Source organism: Balaenoptera acutorostrata, chromosome 1 (assembly GCF_949987535.1).
Source record: "Balaenoptera acutorostrata chromosome 1, mBalAcu1.1, whole genome shotgun sequence".
Classification (NCBI taxonomy): Eukaryota; Metazoa; Chordata; class Mammalia; order Artiodactyla; family Balaenopteridae; genus Balaenoptera; species Balaenoptera acutorostrata.
Window position 1 is genome coordinate 108566836 of NC_080064.1, and position 14358 is coordinate 108581193.

Consider the following 14358-nt stretch of genomic DNA (forward strand, 5'->3'; position numbering starts at 1 on the left):
TGGACTACCCAACGGTGCCGCGCGAGGGACAAACATCATCAGAAAATAAAGGGAGTGGAGCCGGCCCCTGAAGCGCAATTTCAGAACGAGAAGCCCTTGTCTCTGGGCCTATACCTGCGTGTTTTTTGTACGTGTCTCCGTCGCCTCGTCCTCTAATCAGATGATCTCTGTTTCCTAAGAACACCTCCAGAGGCACATTCTTCTTTAAATATTCTGGACCAAGGGCGGGGCTTGCAGGAGTCCGGGCGTAGCGAGGCGGCGCGGTAGGATAGGGTTGCCCCCAACCCTGGGGTGCTTCCAGCAGAACACCCCCAACACACACACACACACACACACACACACACACACACACACACACACACACACACGCACGCACGCACGCACGCTCCGACCGAATCCAGGGCTCTAAGGGCTAAAGAAATCTATGGAAGTGAAGCCAGCACCAGAACCCTGTTCCCTGCAGGACCCTGACAGTTGGACAGGTGACCTCCAGAATACAGACGGAGAGTCTCCAGAGACAGGCTTTAGTGGACGAAATTCACAAAATAACCAACTAAGATCCTTAAAAGGAGAGAGAAGAAACAGTGGACGCAGCTAACCTCTTCAAACCCACACTTCATCCCCCTACCCCTTTCCCTTCCAGGTCACCATGCCTGCAGGCAACGGCACCCCTTGGGGGTCAGCAGCGGGGGAGGAGATCTGGGCGGGATCAGGAGTAGAGGTGGAGGGCGCAGAGCTGCTCACCTTCTCAGCTGCCGGCAAGGTCCGAGTGGGAGTGACTGTTGCGCTGTTTGTTTCTTCGGCTGGAGGGAACCTGGCCGTGCTGTGGTCAGTGACACGGCCGCAACCCAGCCAGCGCCGCCCCTCTCCGGTAAGACGACTCTCTGCCCATTTAGCAGCTGCCGACTTGTCGCTTTTGTGGTTATGACCCTAGATATAGTTATGCCACCTGGAATATCACTGTTCAATGGCTGGCCGGGGACATCGCATGTCGGACACTCATGTTCCTGAACTAATGGCCATGTATGCTGCAGCTTTCCTGCCTGTGGTCATTGGGCTCGACCGCCAGGCAGCCGTACTCCACCCGCTTGGACCCCGCTCAACTGGAAGGAAACTTCTGGGGGCAGCCTGGGGACTCCTTTTCCGGCTTGCCTGGAAGGTGAGTGACTTGTCGGAACTCAGGGCTAGACTGGACAAGAATTTGGGTACACAACAGGAGCCTTCGGATTCAAGGGGTGTGCTTGGCCGTGGTCACCGTTAATCCTCAGCGTGGGGGCCTCTGCTATCTCTCTTGCAAGTTAAGATCATTGCATGTTAATTTGTATTTCTGTTAAGAGCCTTTGCTTTTACTACACTTGGCTTCCACCTCTTTGCCTCCTCCGAGTCCCACCTTCTGCAGATTATTGCAGAAAAACTCTAGGGCATGGTGGAAACATATACGGGAAGACATGAAGAAGACAGTGAAATCAGGGGCTTTGGGTAAAACTTTGTGGTACATTCATTCATCAATTCAGAAACTAATGTGCATCCCCCAGGTGCGTTCAAATGCTCTATCAAGGATAGAGCAACAAAGTCCTGCCTTCAAGAAATTTACAGACTAGTGCAGAGTCAAATTAGTACGCAATTACAATACAGCGTGCACTTAAGCATTATGCTAAAAGTAAGCATAAGGAGCTAAATAACTGTCCAAGACCCACTCTTAGACAGTCAGGGAAAGCTTCCTGACTTCCCAGAGATGTTACAATTTGATTCTTGAAAGATAGGTGTTAAGACAAATTACAGCAGGAGGAATGCTGGAGAAGGTGGAGAGTGGATGATCTCAAAGTAGCTGCAACTAAACTTGAGGACTAGAAAATGGTGAGTAATGAGCCTGGAGGGGAAGGAAGAACCAGATCACAAATATTAAGCTTGTACTTTATCCTGAGGGCAGTGGAGAGACACTAAAGTAAAAGGTGGAGAATGACATAATCAGATTTGTATTTTTTACTCTAGCTTTATTGTGGGTGTCAAAACTGGAACAAAAGGGAGCATCTGAACTTGAGTACCAATTAATCAAATCTCAATATTGAAAATGAACTAGAAATCTATAAAAAAAAAAAGCTGAATATGAAGCAATTTCTTCAAAAAAACCAAAACCGCTACCACCATCTGGGAGGAGGGTGTAAAGCAGCATCTCTGAGTCTAGGGTTAGGATTATGTCAGGGAGAGGGATAAAATTTCAGTCTCTGGAATAATGCATTACAGAGTCAGATTTAAGATTTGATCCTTAAATCCTCAAATATTAGAAATATAACTAACAACAGTTAGTCTGACTGCACTTCTAAGACAAACAAAAAATATTGCTTCCAACAATATGTTGCAAACAGGACCTCTGCTACCCAAAGTTTTAAAAGGCAGCATGTTGCCTCAGTGCAAAAGGAATTAGTTGGGTTTAAATGAAGCAAATTTTAGATGTGGACTGGGAATTAGAATTAGGATTGCTTTTGTTGTTCGTTTGTATTACTTTGCTCTGTTTTTCCTGAGTCTAGGCTGTACCACTAACTAGCTGGATGACTTTGGATAAATCACTTGAAACATATAGGCCACAAGATTGTGGAATAGGAGATGCATTTCATCCTTTCTTAGAGCCTGACAATCCGACAACAATGCAATCCCTATTTGCTTCAATAGCAAACTGATGGTAACATGATTCAGGTGCAAAAGGTGTTATTTTGGGTTCTAAATTAGCGACCTCTTGTATAAATTCTGCATTGCCCATATGTTGCATTTCAAATATCAGTGTCAATAAAAAATCGTTAGTATGGTAAAGGGAATATTGGTGTAGTTAGAAATTATTTTTGTAGACTCAAGTTTTCAAGTATCAGAAGTAAAGACTTCTATAGTAGGTGGTAAATTGCACATAAAACAGGGAAAGGAGAGTCAGAGGTAGGGCTGTGGACCAAAACCTAAGTCCAGGAGACTTGCCTATTTTTTTAATTAGGTTGTTCCGGGTCTTAGTAGTGGCAGGCGGGCCCCTTAGTTGTGGCATTCGAACTCTTGTGGCATGCACATGGGATCTAGTTCCCTGACCAGGGATCAAACCCCACCCCCGGAACTGGGAGCGTGGAGTCTTCTACGCCACCAGGGAAGTCTTGCCTATTTTTAAACCCCTTCTCACAACGTGTCAAGTATTTCTAGGCATGGTGCAAAACCGCGCCCCACCCCCCAAGAAAAAGCCAGAAACATATGGACTCAAGATAGGGGAAGAGGAAAGACCACTTCCCAACTAGCTCAGAATAGCCTGATCATAACTCCAAGCAGTTCATAAAATTGTATGTCTGTGGCTCATACTATTCACCTTTCCTAAAAGTCCCTCATGCCTGCTGAAATCACTTTCCAAATGCCTTGTATCTAGAAATTTGATACCTACTAAGCTTGCCTTTTATCAAACTAGTAGTGACTCAGTCTACCTTACCTGAAACCAAGGTACTAACCCTGAAGCTCTCAACTGAAAAATACTCATTACTGATTCAAACCAAAAACCCAACAGTTTCCCAAAAAGGAGAAGGGGCAGCCAACAGCATTTGGAAAATGTTAAATTTTATTATTTAACGTTGTTTCACCATTATAGTTGTACACATGACTATTACTAAAGGTCACTTTACAGAGTGACTGCAAAACGGCCTGAAATTTTAGCAGCACCCATTTTATACAAGATTTCTTTTTTCCACAGAATCACAGACACATCAGGAAAATAATTTCAACTAAAAATGTTGGTGAGGAAAAAAAAAAAATGTTGGTGAGCTGGTAGAGATATCCTTTTATAAAATGCAATGTTAGAACAGTACTTGAGAAGACAGGATTCTTTAAGTCCCAGATTTAACAAACACAGCCTAAGAGGAAGACAGGGATTTTCAAGATACATTCCTAACCTTTTAAATATGGCACCATGGATGTACCATTACTCAGCACTGCAGGAAATTAAGAATGAATTGGGATTACGCACTGTATTAGCTCCCAAGTTTTCTCAACAATCTCATTAAAAAAAAGAAAAAAAGAGAATGAATTGGGAAGAGATAGTGTTGAACTGGTGGGTAGGTTGGCATGGGAGGGGAAAGGTAGACCAGTTCTAGTAGTCCTTGACTCCACTCCAGCTGTTCCTGTTCCATACCGTCCGCTGAGCTGGTCCAGTCCTCTTCACTCAGTGTGTCACCAAAGGCAGCTTCAAGGCTTGATGGCAAGAGACCACCTCTTCACCTTCTGCCGCCTTTCTGCTGCCACTGACTGCCATGACCGTCTGCTATAGCCGCATTGGTCTCAGTGTGTCCAGTCCCCGGACAAGGAAGGGGAACCATGGTGAGACCCCAACCCCCAGGCCCTAACCCGTACCCTAAAACTATTGCCTCTAGCCTTATAAATTTGATAGCTATCTATCAAACCAAAAGTGAGTTGCTAACCATATCTCTAGCAGCTGATGCTACACATAACTTTATTGAATGCCTTCAATTCTAACCAGCCACTAGCCGTCATTCTCTGAAGTAGAGTTAGCTGGGCAAGAATCAAGAAGGGTGATCAGTATTCCTTTGCTCTTGGACACCAACAAGACTTCAAAGAGACTTTGTAGCTTCATGTAACACAGCACCTCAATTGAAACCTTTTTTGCAGCACGTCTGTCATAATCTCTGGTGGGAGGGGAGCATATAGTCCCAGGTTGGGAAGGGGAAGAGGGCTTGTACCATTCTCTTCCTTATAAGGGGAGAGCTCCATCTCACTGTTTCTGCCCATCCATCAACTCAGAAGCTGAGTGGTTCTGAATTTGAGTGTATTTTCTAAGATCCCAGCCCCTGCCAGTGAATTTGCCCTCCGCCGCAAGTTCCCCCGCCGCATGGGGGAACAATCGCCCCCATGTTCATCTTCAGGGTCTGCGACCTGCCCTGCTTGTCTTGCTGACCTTCGTCCTCTGCTGGACACCTTATAACCTGCTGGGTCTTTGGTACTGGTTCTCTCCCACCATGCTAAGTGAAGTGCCTCCCAGCCTCAGCCACATCCTTTTTCTCTTTGGCCTCCTCAATGCTCCTCCGGCTCCTCTCCTCTATGGGGCCTTCACCCTTGGCAGCCGAAGAGGGCACCAAGAACTTAGTATAGACTCCTCCAGGGAAGGAGGTTCTGGGAGAATGCCCCAACAGGAGATTCAGGCCCTCAGACAGATTAAAGTACAAACAAATGTGGCAGCAAGAAAGGCAGGAGAAACAGAAGAGACATTCCTATGACATCCATTTGCTCACGAGAGCATATATAAGAACAGAATAATTATTCTCTAGTATCATGAGAACATCTCACTTGTACCCCTGCTCCCTTAGCTTCCAAGTAAAAGAAATACTGAGCAGTGTTTCTATTTTGACCCTAGGTGAGACTTGAGACTATATTTAATGTAGAAACTCACACAGAATTCAGTCCCTGGAAGAAGTATCTTTACAGTGACCCAGAGTGCCTTACTGTAAATAGTGCTTCAGAGCTTGCAACGTTAGAACAGAAAAGTAATTTTAGAAAACAAAAATTGGACATTTATTCATAACTCAAAAGAAATACTAAGCAGATAGCATAAGAGATTAAATATAAACACAGTGAGTTCCACCCCAGCCCTATTTCTCCAAGGCTGCATAGTCAAACGGAATCTCTGGAGAGAACACCTGGACAACAGAGGATGGGTCAGCGACGCCTCCGGTCTGGACTCCTGCTGCGTCTGCGGCCACCTCTAGGGAGAAGGAAAAGGGGCAGGGTCCATCAGAGGGACATAATACCTTGTCCTTATTTTGTTTTGCTCGTATTTCCTCCACTTAGATAGTGTTTCCCCTCTCCACTTTACCTCCTCTTGCCCTTGGGTGGACCCCGAACAAAACACCAGTCTACGCTGATCGGCTGTCCCATCAAATCCTGGCCATTGAGTCCCTCCATAGCAGCTTGGGCCTCCTTGTATGTTTCATACTCAACTAGAGTATACCCCTGGAACAAGTGAAAAGACAGATTATCAAAACTCTCCATCAAGCTTTTTTCTACTCAAACAGAAAAATCCATAAACTCTAAACAACAAATGTACATCATATATTCCTATTATATATACAACTTGTCTGTTTCTGCCTGTCTCTTTGCTATGTCTAACAAAATCAATTCCCAAAGTCATTTTTTTTTTTATCAATTTTTTTTAAATTTTTTATTTATTCATTTATTTATTTATTCATTCATTTATGGCTGTGTTGGGTCTTCGTTTCTGTGCGAGGGCTTTCTCTAGTTGCGGCAAGTGGGGACCACTCTTCATCGCAGTGCGCGGGCCTCTCACTGTAGCGGCCTCTCTTGTTGCGGAGCATGGGCTCCAGACGCGCAGGCTCAGCAGTTGTGGCACACGGGCTTAGTTGCTCCGCGGCATGTGGGATCTTCCCAGACCAGGGCTTGAACCCGTGTCCCCTGCATTGGCAGGCAGATTCTCAACCACTGCACCACCAGGGAAGCCCCCCAAAGTCATTTTATTTCAACTTTACTCTTGGCCAACCACAGCAAACATGGGAGAACTACCAATGCTGTCTAAGGGTTATGGATGAAGAGAAGCAATGGCGTATCACTCAGAATACCTTTAGATATCCTGTACGTCTGTCCAGGTTGAGGTGGATGTTTTTTATTTCTCCATACTCTGCAAATTTATCATGGATGTCTTCTTCCGTGGCTTCCTCATGGACTCCAGTAACAAAGAGAATCCAACCTTCAACAGCTGTTCGGGAAGGGAGGGAGGTTGTTTGAGCACATGAAAGAAAAACTTCAAGCAAGATCACAGAAGTAGAGTGTGTGCAGACTCCACAGAGATTGGTTAAGCTACCTCTGACCCCACTCCTACTGGGTTTTATTTCATTGTCCCCTAATTCTCTACAGACAGGCTCCATTTACTTACAGCGCTGTGGTCCGGGTTCATCGCCATCCTGCTCCACGCTGTCATAATCCTCACGCATCCGCGCTCGAGACCCCTCTTCTATTGGAAACACACAGGAGATCACCAGAAATCCCCCTTCTCCCACTGTTCACCATGAGTCTTTATGGGGACTCCAAAGCTCGTCGCTCTCGCCATTCTGGACCCCATTCCACCCACACTCACCGGAGCCAAAGCCACGTCCCTTCCGTTTCTTCGCTTTTTCTTTCAGTTTGTGGATGCTCTCTGCAGCCCCAGAAGTAAAAGAATAAGTGAGAAAAATAACAGTTATTTACAACAATAGTCTCCTTCCCAGACATTATCTGAAACCAGGCCCCACCACCTCCAGGCTCAGTCCCTTCCCGGCCCGCCCCCATTCCTCCCATCGGGGGCGGAGTCTCCAACCAACCGAAACCCAGTTCCCCGGCTCCCATCCTCCCTGCTGGGGAGAAAGATTATATTTTCCTAATACGTCCTTCTCTCGCACCTTCCCCGCTTCCCGCAGCCGCCTCCACTGTCCTCACCGTCCCCATCCTCATCCATGGCGAAATCCTCGCCCCCGGCCTCATGAAGATCCAGTACGTCCGCCATCTTGCCTAAGCTCGAACTCTCTTCCGTGACGCTCAAGCACTTGGCTCCTCGGGAAACTGTCGCGGAGGGGAAAGGTCGCCAGTCAAGTTGACCAATTAAAACCTAACTCTAAGTCCTGCCCTCGGCGCGGTAATAATACGCAGTGGAGGCGGGCCTACTTTGGGAAGATACCGGAAGTGCTCCTGTAGCCATCTTGAGCGGGTCGCGAGCTGAAGGGGGCAACCCTGTGGGACACGGTGGGGGGGCGGGGGGGGCGGAGTTATTGACTTCCTCTTACCTAGAGCAGACGACGAGAGACACTACTGACAGTGAAGCCCAGCCTAATTTTATTAGAGGGTTGCTTTTCGTCTCTTTTCATTCCATACCAGGAAATGGAAGTTGAAGAAAGCTTTTTCTCTAAGAACTTGCAGGCCTACACTGTTCCGAGGAGCAGCCGGATCTGTGATGGAAGCATTAAAAAAAAAAAATTGTTCGGTCAGCAATGCTGCCTCAAAAAGCTGCTCCTGGAACGTACTGCAGCACGGGCTTTCTCTCTCAGAAAATCAGCAGACCTGGGTGTCCGTGTTGATTGATGAGACAGATATCAACTTTTCTTTTTAAAAAAATAATCTCTCTGGGAATTCGCTGGTGGTCCAGTGGTTAGGACTCCCGCTTTCACTGCAGGCGGGATTCAATCCCTGGTCAGGGAACTAAGATCCTGCAAGCTGCCTGGCCCGGCTAAAAAAATAAAACTAAAAATCTCTCAAACTCTGCCTACCACCTCTGGGAATTAAAAAATCATGGCTTTAAACAAAATAGGGGCTTTAGCTTCTTTGAGGATAGTACAGATATTTCACGTTTAAAAACCCAGGAGTTGAGGCAAACAAAATATTGCCCCCACATTCTGGAATCCGATGTAGGCCTTACACAAACAATAGTGGGCTGCATATTCACTTATTAATTTTTAAATCAAACAGTTATGAATGCCTATATGTGTGTCTAATATTAGAAGAGGTGCTAGCAATACAAGGGGAAATACTTGCATTACCAACAATCACGTTATAATAGCATTATGAAAGTGATCGTTGCCATCACAACGCACTACGGCAATACAAAAAAAGTTTCTAATAGGACAGGAAGTAAGGAGAGTGCATTTAAGGGAGGGTTTCCATTTAAACTGGGCATTTAAGTCTGGGTAGTTTTCCAGGCAAAGGAGTTGTATTGAGACTAAGATACACTAATCCATTCTCTGCAGTATGTAGTGTGATCTTTTAAAAAATCAGTTGGTCACATCTCTACTAAAAACCCTTACTTATTTTTGCACTTAGAATAAAGTTCAGACTCACACAGCCTGCTCTGCCTATGTCTCCAAACTCTTCCACCACCATTCTTCCCTCTCACCCATTAAGCTCTCCCTATACTTTCCCTCAACTCTGTTCTACTCTTTCCCATCTCTGGACTTTTTGTAACTCTCTGTCCCTGATGCTCTTGCTCCAGCTTTTCACATGGCTAGTTCAACCCCGTCCTGTAGGTCTCCCTGAGATACTACTGTCACCCAGAGGGGTCTTCTCTACTCTATCTTTCATTCTTATTTCCTTCACAGAACTTAAATTCAAATCTTTAATTACCTTGTTTACTTTCTAACTTGTTTATTGTCTGTTTTTCCCCTTAGAATGTAATCCTTATGGCAGAGATTCTTATGTACAACTATATCCTCAAAGTTTAGACCAGTGCCTGGTTCATAGTAGACATTTGGTAAATATTACTGAATGAATATCAGAATGGCAAGAAATTCTGTATGCCTGATGCTGTGTAATCAGGAAATAAAGCTGGAAATACAGTTTAGGGCCAAACTGTATGTCATGCTAAGGATTTGGAACTTACCCTATAGGCAAGAAATTTTTCTAATTCAATATTTTAGTATTCATAATTTTTAACATTTGCAAATAGCCCCCATACTATTTTCAATTTGTGTTTTTTCCTTAAATAGACTGGCGTTTTAAACAAATTTATACTAAATTTAAATATCACTGCCATAAATGGAAAACATATTTTTCTATTACAAATTCAGCTAAAAGCATAACTAGTAAAGATGAAAAATGTTTGGCCATGTACCACCTAAAATCTTCTCAGATAATACCAAGGGTTCACATATAAAACTTTGGGAAGTGCTGCTAAAGGTAAAGATAGCTAAGTGATGGTTTAAGCAAGGGAGTGGTACAGTCATAAGTATTTTAGAAAGAAATCTGATAGTAGTGTGGAGGATGTTAAGAATGAAGGTAGAGACTAATTAGGAAGCTACTGCAGTGGTCCAGCCCCGAGATGATAAAGGACTGAACTAAGACAGTAGATATGGACAAAACAGATTGGGAAGTTTATACAGGAAGTAAACTCAACAGTAAGTGACTGATTAGATGATAATAGGGAGGCACTGAGGATGGATCTGAGGTTCTAGCTTAGGTAGCTGGGCAGATAATAATTTCAATAGCAGATCTGGGGAGTCAAAGAGGAGCATGTATGGAGAAATGGTTTTATTTTAGATATGTAAGTTCAAAGAGCTTGTGTCATTCAGGTGGTAATGTCCAATATGTGGAAATATAGATGTAAAAGCTCAAAACAGGTTGGGGTGGGAGGAATAGTTTTGAGCATTGTATGATAGCGGATGAGATTGCCAGTGGAATGGGTAGAGCTTCAGGAGAAAGGGCCAAGAACAAAATTCAGGCTCCTCAAATGTCTGGAGAAGTGGAGGCAGATGCCTTCCCCCAGCAGTACAACCTTATTTCTACCACCCAAAAAAATACTAAGAAAAGTTCTTTTTTCATATATATGTAAAAGAAAGGGTCATTTTAGAGCTCCTCTGATACGTAGGTCTCAAGAAAGAATCAATCTGGCTCACTAGACAAAAATCTATTTTTAATTGTATAAAATTATACATATAAAATACATAGAAAGTACTAAAAGGTAAGTAAAACTTTAACACCAACAGTGGACAGATCAGGGAACAATTTTTCTCAAGTTCTTTGGGATCTTACTCGTTGGTATTTGAGAAAAATAATCCAGGAGGTGCAAAGACAAGTTCTCCCCGTAACTCAACACCCCTTAACACTTCCCAGAGAAAAGAGCAAAGGAGAAATGAGGGTTTATGATATCTGGATTATAAATATCAATAAAAATTGAATAGACACACCTATTATTTAATGTAGGAGCCTCTGCTCCAACCCTACATGTGCTTCATGGAATACAGAGATGGAGCTTGGAGAATTCAAGGAAATCCCTTTCAAGCACTAACACAATTGTTGCTAGATTCCTTGCCTCTGATCCCATATGTACTGGTCACTAAGATGATTTCAAAAGCAAGAAAGCTGACTTTCATCTTTTCCCTATCTGGTCCAAAAGAGCAAACTGTAGCCTGTTTCCTAACCCATTTCTAAAAGCAAAGTGTATAATTGTAAAATGGAAAGTGTAATTGCAGGAACATTAAATTTCCCAAACTCAGTTTAGGAAGTGCACTGAGCTATAATATAGTATAAAGGCGATTACAGAAACAAGGAGAAAATATATCTTAGAGAGATCTACAAAAAATTCTCCCAAAAGGAAATGCTTTAGCTGTACTCCAGATCATTTCTCTCCTATTTTACCCAGGAAAGAGGTGGGGGAAGAGAATAGTATTAAAAACACAGGTAGCTGATCATTGATTCTCTTTCCCCTCCTGCAGTCTCTCATGGTTCCAATTAGGAAGTGCCATAATGCCAAAGTCTCATCTAATTTTTCTGATCAACTCATGCTCTAATAATCAATGTGGAGGAAGAGGAAAGAAAAGAGGGAAAACAAATGTGAATCTAAGGTATATACATGTAAGGTCATAAACAGCAGCCACTTCGTGGGAGTAGGAGGAACGTAGCCCTCACCAAATTGGACAGAAAATGTTTCCAAAGAGCAAAACGATGGGAGGAGAATAAAGGAGGGAAATATGCTTTACCTTCTACCAATCTTTGCAGGCAGGAAGATCTATAGCCAGGGCTTAACTAAGCTAGGTGAGCAGGGGAGGAGGAGTAAAAAAAGAATACTGAAAGGTAAGCAACTTCAACCCTGACCCCTTCAGTAGAGTAGAGTACCTCTGGAAATCTGGACTACTGGTATGGTATGTTATGCATGCTCCAGAAGCAACATAGGTGATAAAGCCCTACAGATTGTGTTTATACTCCCTCTCTTGTTTCTGGGCAGTTTCTCAGCAATGATTTTAAAAATAAGAAACCAGATCTCCACTTCCTTCCAAATAATAAAGTAAGGAAGCCCCAAAAATGAAGTACCATTTGGAGGCAGAGGAGGAGTAAGGTAGTGGTGTGGAGGGGGTGGTGTAGGTTAGGAAATATCTAGTTACTGGAGGAACAACTTGGTACCAAATAGCCCCAGCTCAAGATAAACCAAAGCCGAAGTCTTCATTTTCATGTCCTGTTGGGTCCAAGAGAAAGCAGGGATGAGGGTGAGGGTGGGGCACACAGTCCTTATTCAAGCTCCCTGTTATTTTAAAAGAAGGAGACATGAACAATTAGTCAATCATTTTGTGCTATTGAAATGACTACCCAGAGTTACTGGAGTGTAAGAGCTAACAAAGCTCCAAAGACAGCCTGCTCTTCTTGTAAAGTGGTGTGATGTTTTAAAAGCAACTACATCCAAAAACTACAAGTAAGAAAAGGGATCTCTCAGCAAATAGGAATCCAGGTGTAGAATTTATACATACATATATATATATATATATATATATATATATATATATATATATATATATGTATGTATATATTTGTATTTTAAAGTATAAAATTGAGAAAGTATGTACAGAAATCACACTAAGTCTTAGAAAGGACATATAAAAAACAGGCCTGGAGAGGATGGGGAGTATGTGGGTAGATGCCTAGCAATTGGAAGAATGCATGTTGCCCAACTGCCCAGCAGCCAGCATGAGAATATCTTTCTTCTCCTTGTGGAAGCGCAGCTCCTTGCCTGCCAGCCGGGCTTCATCCAGCTCCCGCTCAGTAGAGGCCAGCTCTCTAGACAGCGCTCCCGGCACACTCTGCTCCCGGCTCACCCAGTCCAATGCCATTTGGTGGCGAATATCATCATCTAGGGCCCGGTGTGAATAATGAGCCAACACTTCCTGGAGGGGGAGAGGAATGTCAAAGTCACGGACAAAGTAAAGGTTCATACCACACTGACCCAACTGGGACTAGGAGCTCTCAGCCTTTGAGCCGTAACTGAAGTCAGCATTGGAATCCTTTGAGGAGATTCTTATGGGGAACTTCCTGGTGGGAGAAGCAAGGCAGGTAAAAGAATCACAGTTAAGATTTTAAAAGGAAAGATTATAGGAATGAAGCCTTTAAGTAAGGCTTTCAAGATTCACAACCCGGTAGGCTTGCTTATTCTAACACAACATCCACCTCCAAATAGTCCTTCTGGGACTTCCCTGGTGGCACAGTGGTTAAGACTGTGTGCTCCCAATGCAGGGGGCCCGGGTTCAATCCCTGGTCAGGGAACTAGATCCCATGTGCATGCCGCAACTAAGAGTTCACATGCCACAACTAGGAGTTCACATGCCACAACTAAGGAGCCCATGTACCGCAACTAAGACCCGGTGCAACCAAAATAAATAAATAAATAAATATTAAAAAAAAAAAATAGTCCTTCTGCCAGACTCCCCTCACCCATAGGAACTCTTACCTGCCGAGAGCACTGTCTTTCTCTCATGGCCTTAAGGCTGCCATTCCAGTGCAGCAGTTGAAAAACTGTCATTAGCTCCTGGAGGAAGAAAATATGAAGTGGCAGGACAGTGGCATATATATTGGGGGGTTGCATCAGAATTAAATGGGGAAACTTTCACAAAATGTATTTGTGGCAGCATCTCTTATACCAACTCTGATACGTCCTTGGGGGAAGGAAGGTATTTATACTTTGAAAAATATCCTAATAACCTTTTCTGCCTTCCTTTCCAATTGAGTGTTAGTAGGAGGTGCGCGCGCATGTGTGTGTGTGTGTTTGTGTGTGTGTGTGTGTGTGTGTGTGTGTGTGTGTGTGTGTGTGTGTATACAGGCTGACCCATGTTATTAGAGCCAGGGAAGTAAGTGGAATAGTATAGTACCTGGAACTCCAACATTGACTTGCCCTTGTTGGATTCCAACATGAATCGGAAGGCACCAATCCCTGTATTTGGGTTGTCAGCTTCCTCCCTGTTGCCCTGGTAACAGAGGAAAGGAAAAGACAAATAGATTTTCAATCAGGATTATCACCTCAAGGAGCACTGTCCAAGAGAAATATAATGCAAGCCACATGTTTAATGTAGTTGCCACATTACAGTAAAAATAAACAATAAATATTAATTTTAATAGCATATTTTATTTAACCTAATATACTCAAAATATTATTTCAACTATAATCATTATAAAAATTATTAATGAAACATTCTTTTTCTTGTACTAAGTTTTCAAAATCTGGTGTCTCTTTCATCTTACAGCACATCTCAATTCATACTAGCCACATCTCAAATGCTCAATAGCTATATGTGGCTAGTGGCTATTCTGCTGGTCACCACAGTCCTAGAGGCCTCCAAAGTCACCACACATTTTAACTTAGGTAACAGAGAAAAGTCAATCTGGTTTTCCCTATTTTACAAAAGGGGGAACACTGAAACATAGAGAAGAGTCCTGATTTAGCTAAAATAACAGAGTGAGTTCAGCATACAGGATTGGACTAGCCTAGAGGACAACTGACAAATGCATTTTAAAGGGCAACAATAAAAGTCATAAGCATGGCAAATTCCGGGTAGCAGTTTGGCCTCCTGGACATTTGCTTCGTGTGTCTTC

General features: G+C 43.5%; 3 protein-coding genes across 8 annotated transcripts in view; 1 reads left to right on the forward strand and 2 right to left on the reverse strand.

The window, feature by feature from the left end:
- Positions 1-48: 48 nt before the first annotated feature.
- Positions 49-14358, forward strand: part of LOC103006588 (gonadotropin-releasing hormone II receptor-like) — a 16670-nt gene continuing 2360 nt past the window's right edge. The window contains exons 1-4 of one of the 5 annotated variants that reach the window (XM_057542481.1): positions 341-482; positions 644-871; positions 1035-1159; positions 3713-4978. In XM_057542481.1, coding sequence (XP_057398464.1) covers positions 425-482; positions 644-871; positions 1035-1159; positions 3713-3790 — 489 coding nt within the window. In that variant the 5' untranslated portion in view covers positions 341-424 and the 3' untranslated portion in view covers positions 3791-4978. Of the gene's footprint in view, positions 128-330; positions 872-934; positions 1160-3712; positions 4979-14358 lie in introns of those variants that run through there. The other 4 variants (XM_057542501.1, XM_057542491.1, XR_009007430.1 and 1 more) reach the window with 4 other exon arrangements.
- On the reverse strand, positions 5521-7634 carry RBM8A (RNA binding motif protein 8A). Of its 2 annotated transcripts, none has more exons than XM_007182172.3 (6): positions 7459-7634; positions 7121-7180; positions 6920-6994; positions 6606-6742; positions 5846-5982; positions 5521-5734 (listed from the first exon to the last, which is right to left on the reverse strand). In XM_007182172.3, the coding sequence occupies exons 1-6, from the start codon at positions 7523-7525 to the stop codon at positions 5689-5691; spliced, it is 522 nt and encodes a 173-aa protein (XP_007182234.1). In that variant the 5' UTR covers positions 7526-7634; the 3' UTR covers positions 5521-5688. The 2 variants fall into 2 exon arrangements, with proteins under 2 accessions (XP_007182234.1, XP_007182233.1); XM_007182171.3 differs by having other exon boundaries at positions 6920-6997; positions 7459-7607.
- LIX1L (limb and CNS expressed 1 like) overlaps positions 10397-14358 on the reverse strand; it is a 19874-nt gene continuing 15912 nt past the window's right edge. Inside the window, exons 4-6 of the mRNA XM_057542443.1 lie at positions 13638-13733; positions 13220-13297; positions 10397-12659 (exon numbers count right to left, since the gene is read on the reverse strand). Of these exons, the coding sequence (XP_057398426.1) occupies positions 12417-12659; positions 13220-13297; positions 13638-13733 (417 nt within the window). The 3' untranslated portion in view covers positions 10397-12416. The remainder of the gene's footprint in view (positions 12660-13219; positions 13298-13637; positions 13734-14358) is intronic.

Bases quoted from the DNA above. Each gene is read 5' to 3' on its own strand.
- RBM8A (XM_007182171.3), bottom strand. From the start codon at position 7,525: ATGGCGGACGTACTGGATCTTCATGAGGCCGGGGGCGAGGATTTCGCC. The intron at 7,181-7,458 runs GTGAGGACAGTG...CTGGGGCTGCAG, and splicing joins CATGGATGAGGATGGGGACG to AGAGCATCCACAAACTGAAA. The intron at 5,983-6,605 runs GTATTCTGAGTG...CACTTGTTCCAG, and splicing joins GACGTACAGGATATCTAAAG to GGGTATACTCTAGTTGAGTA.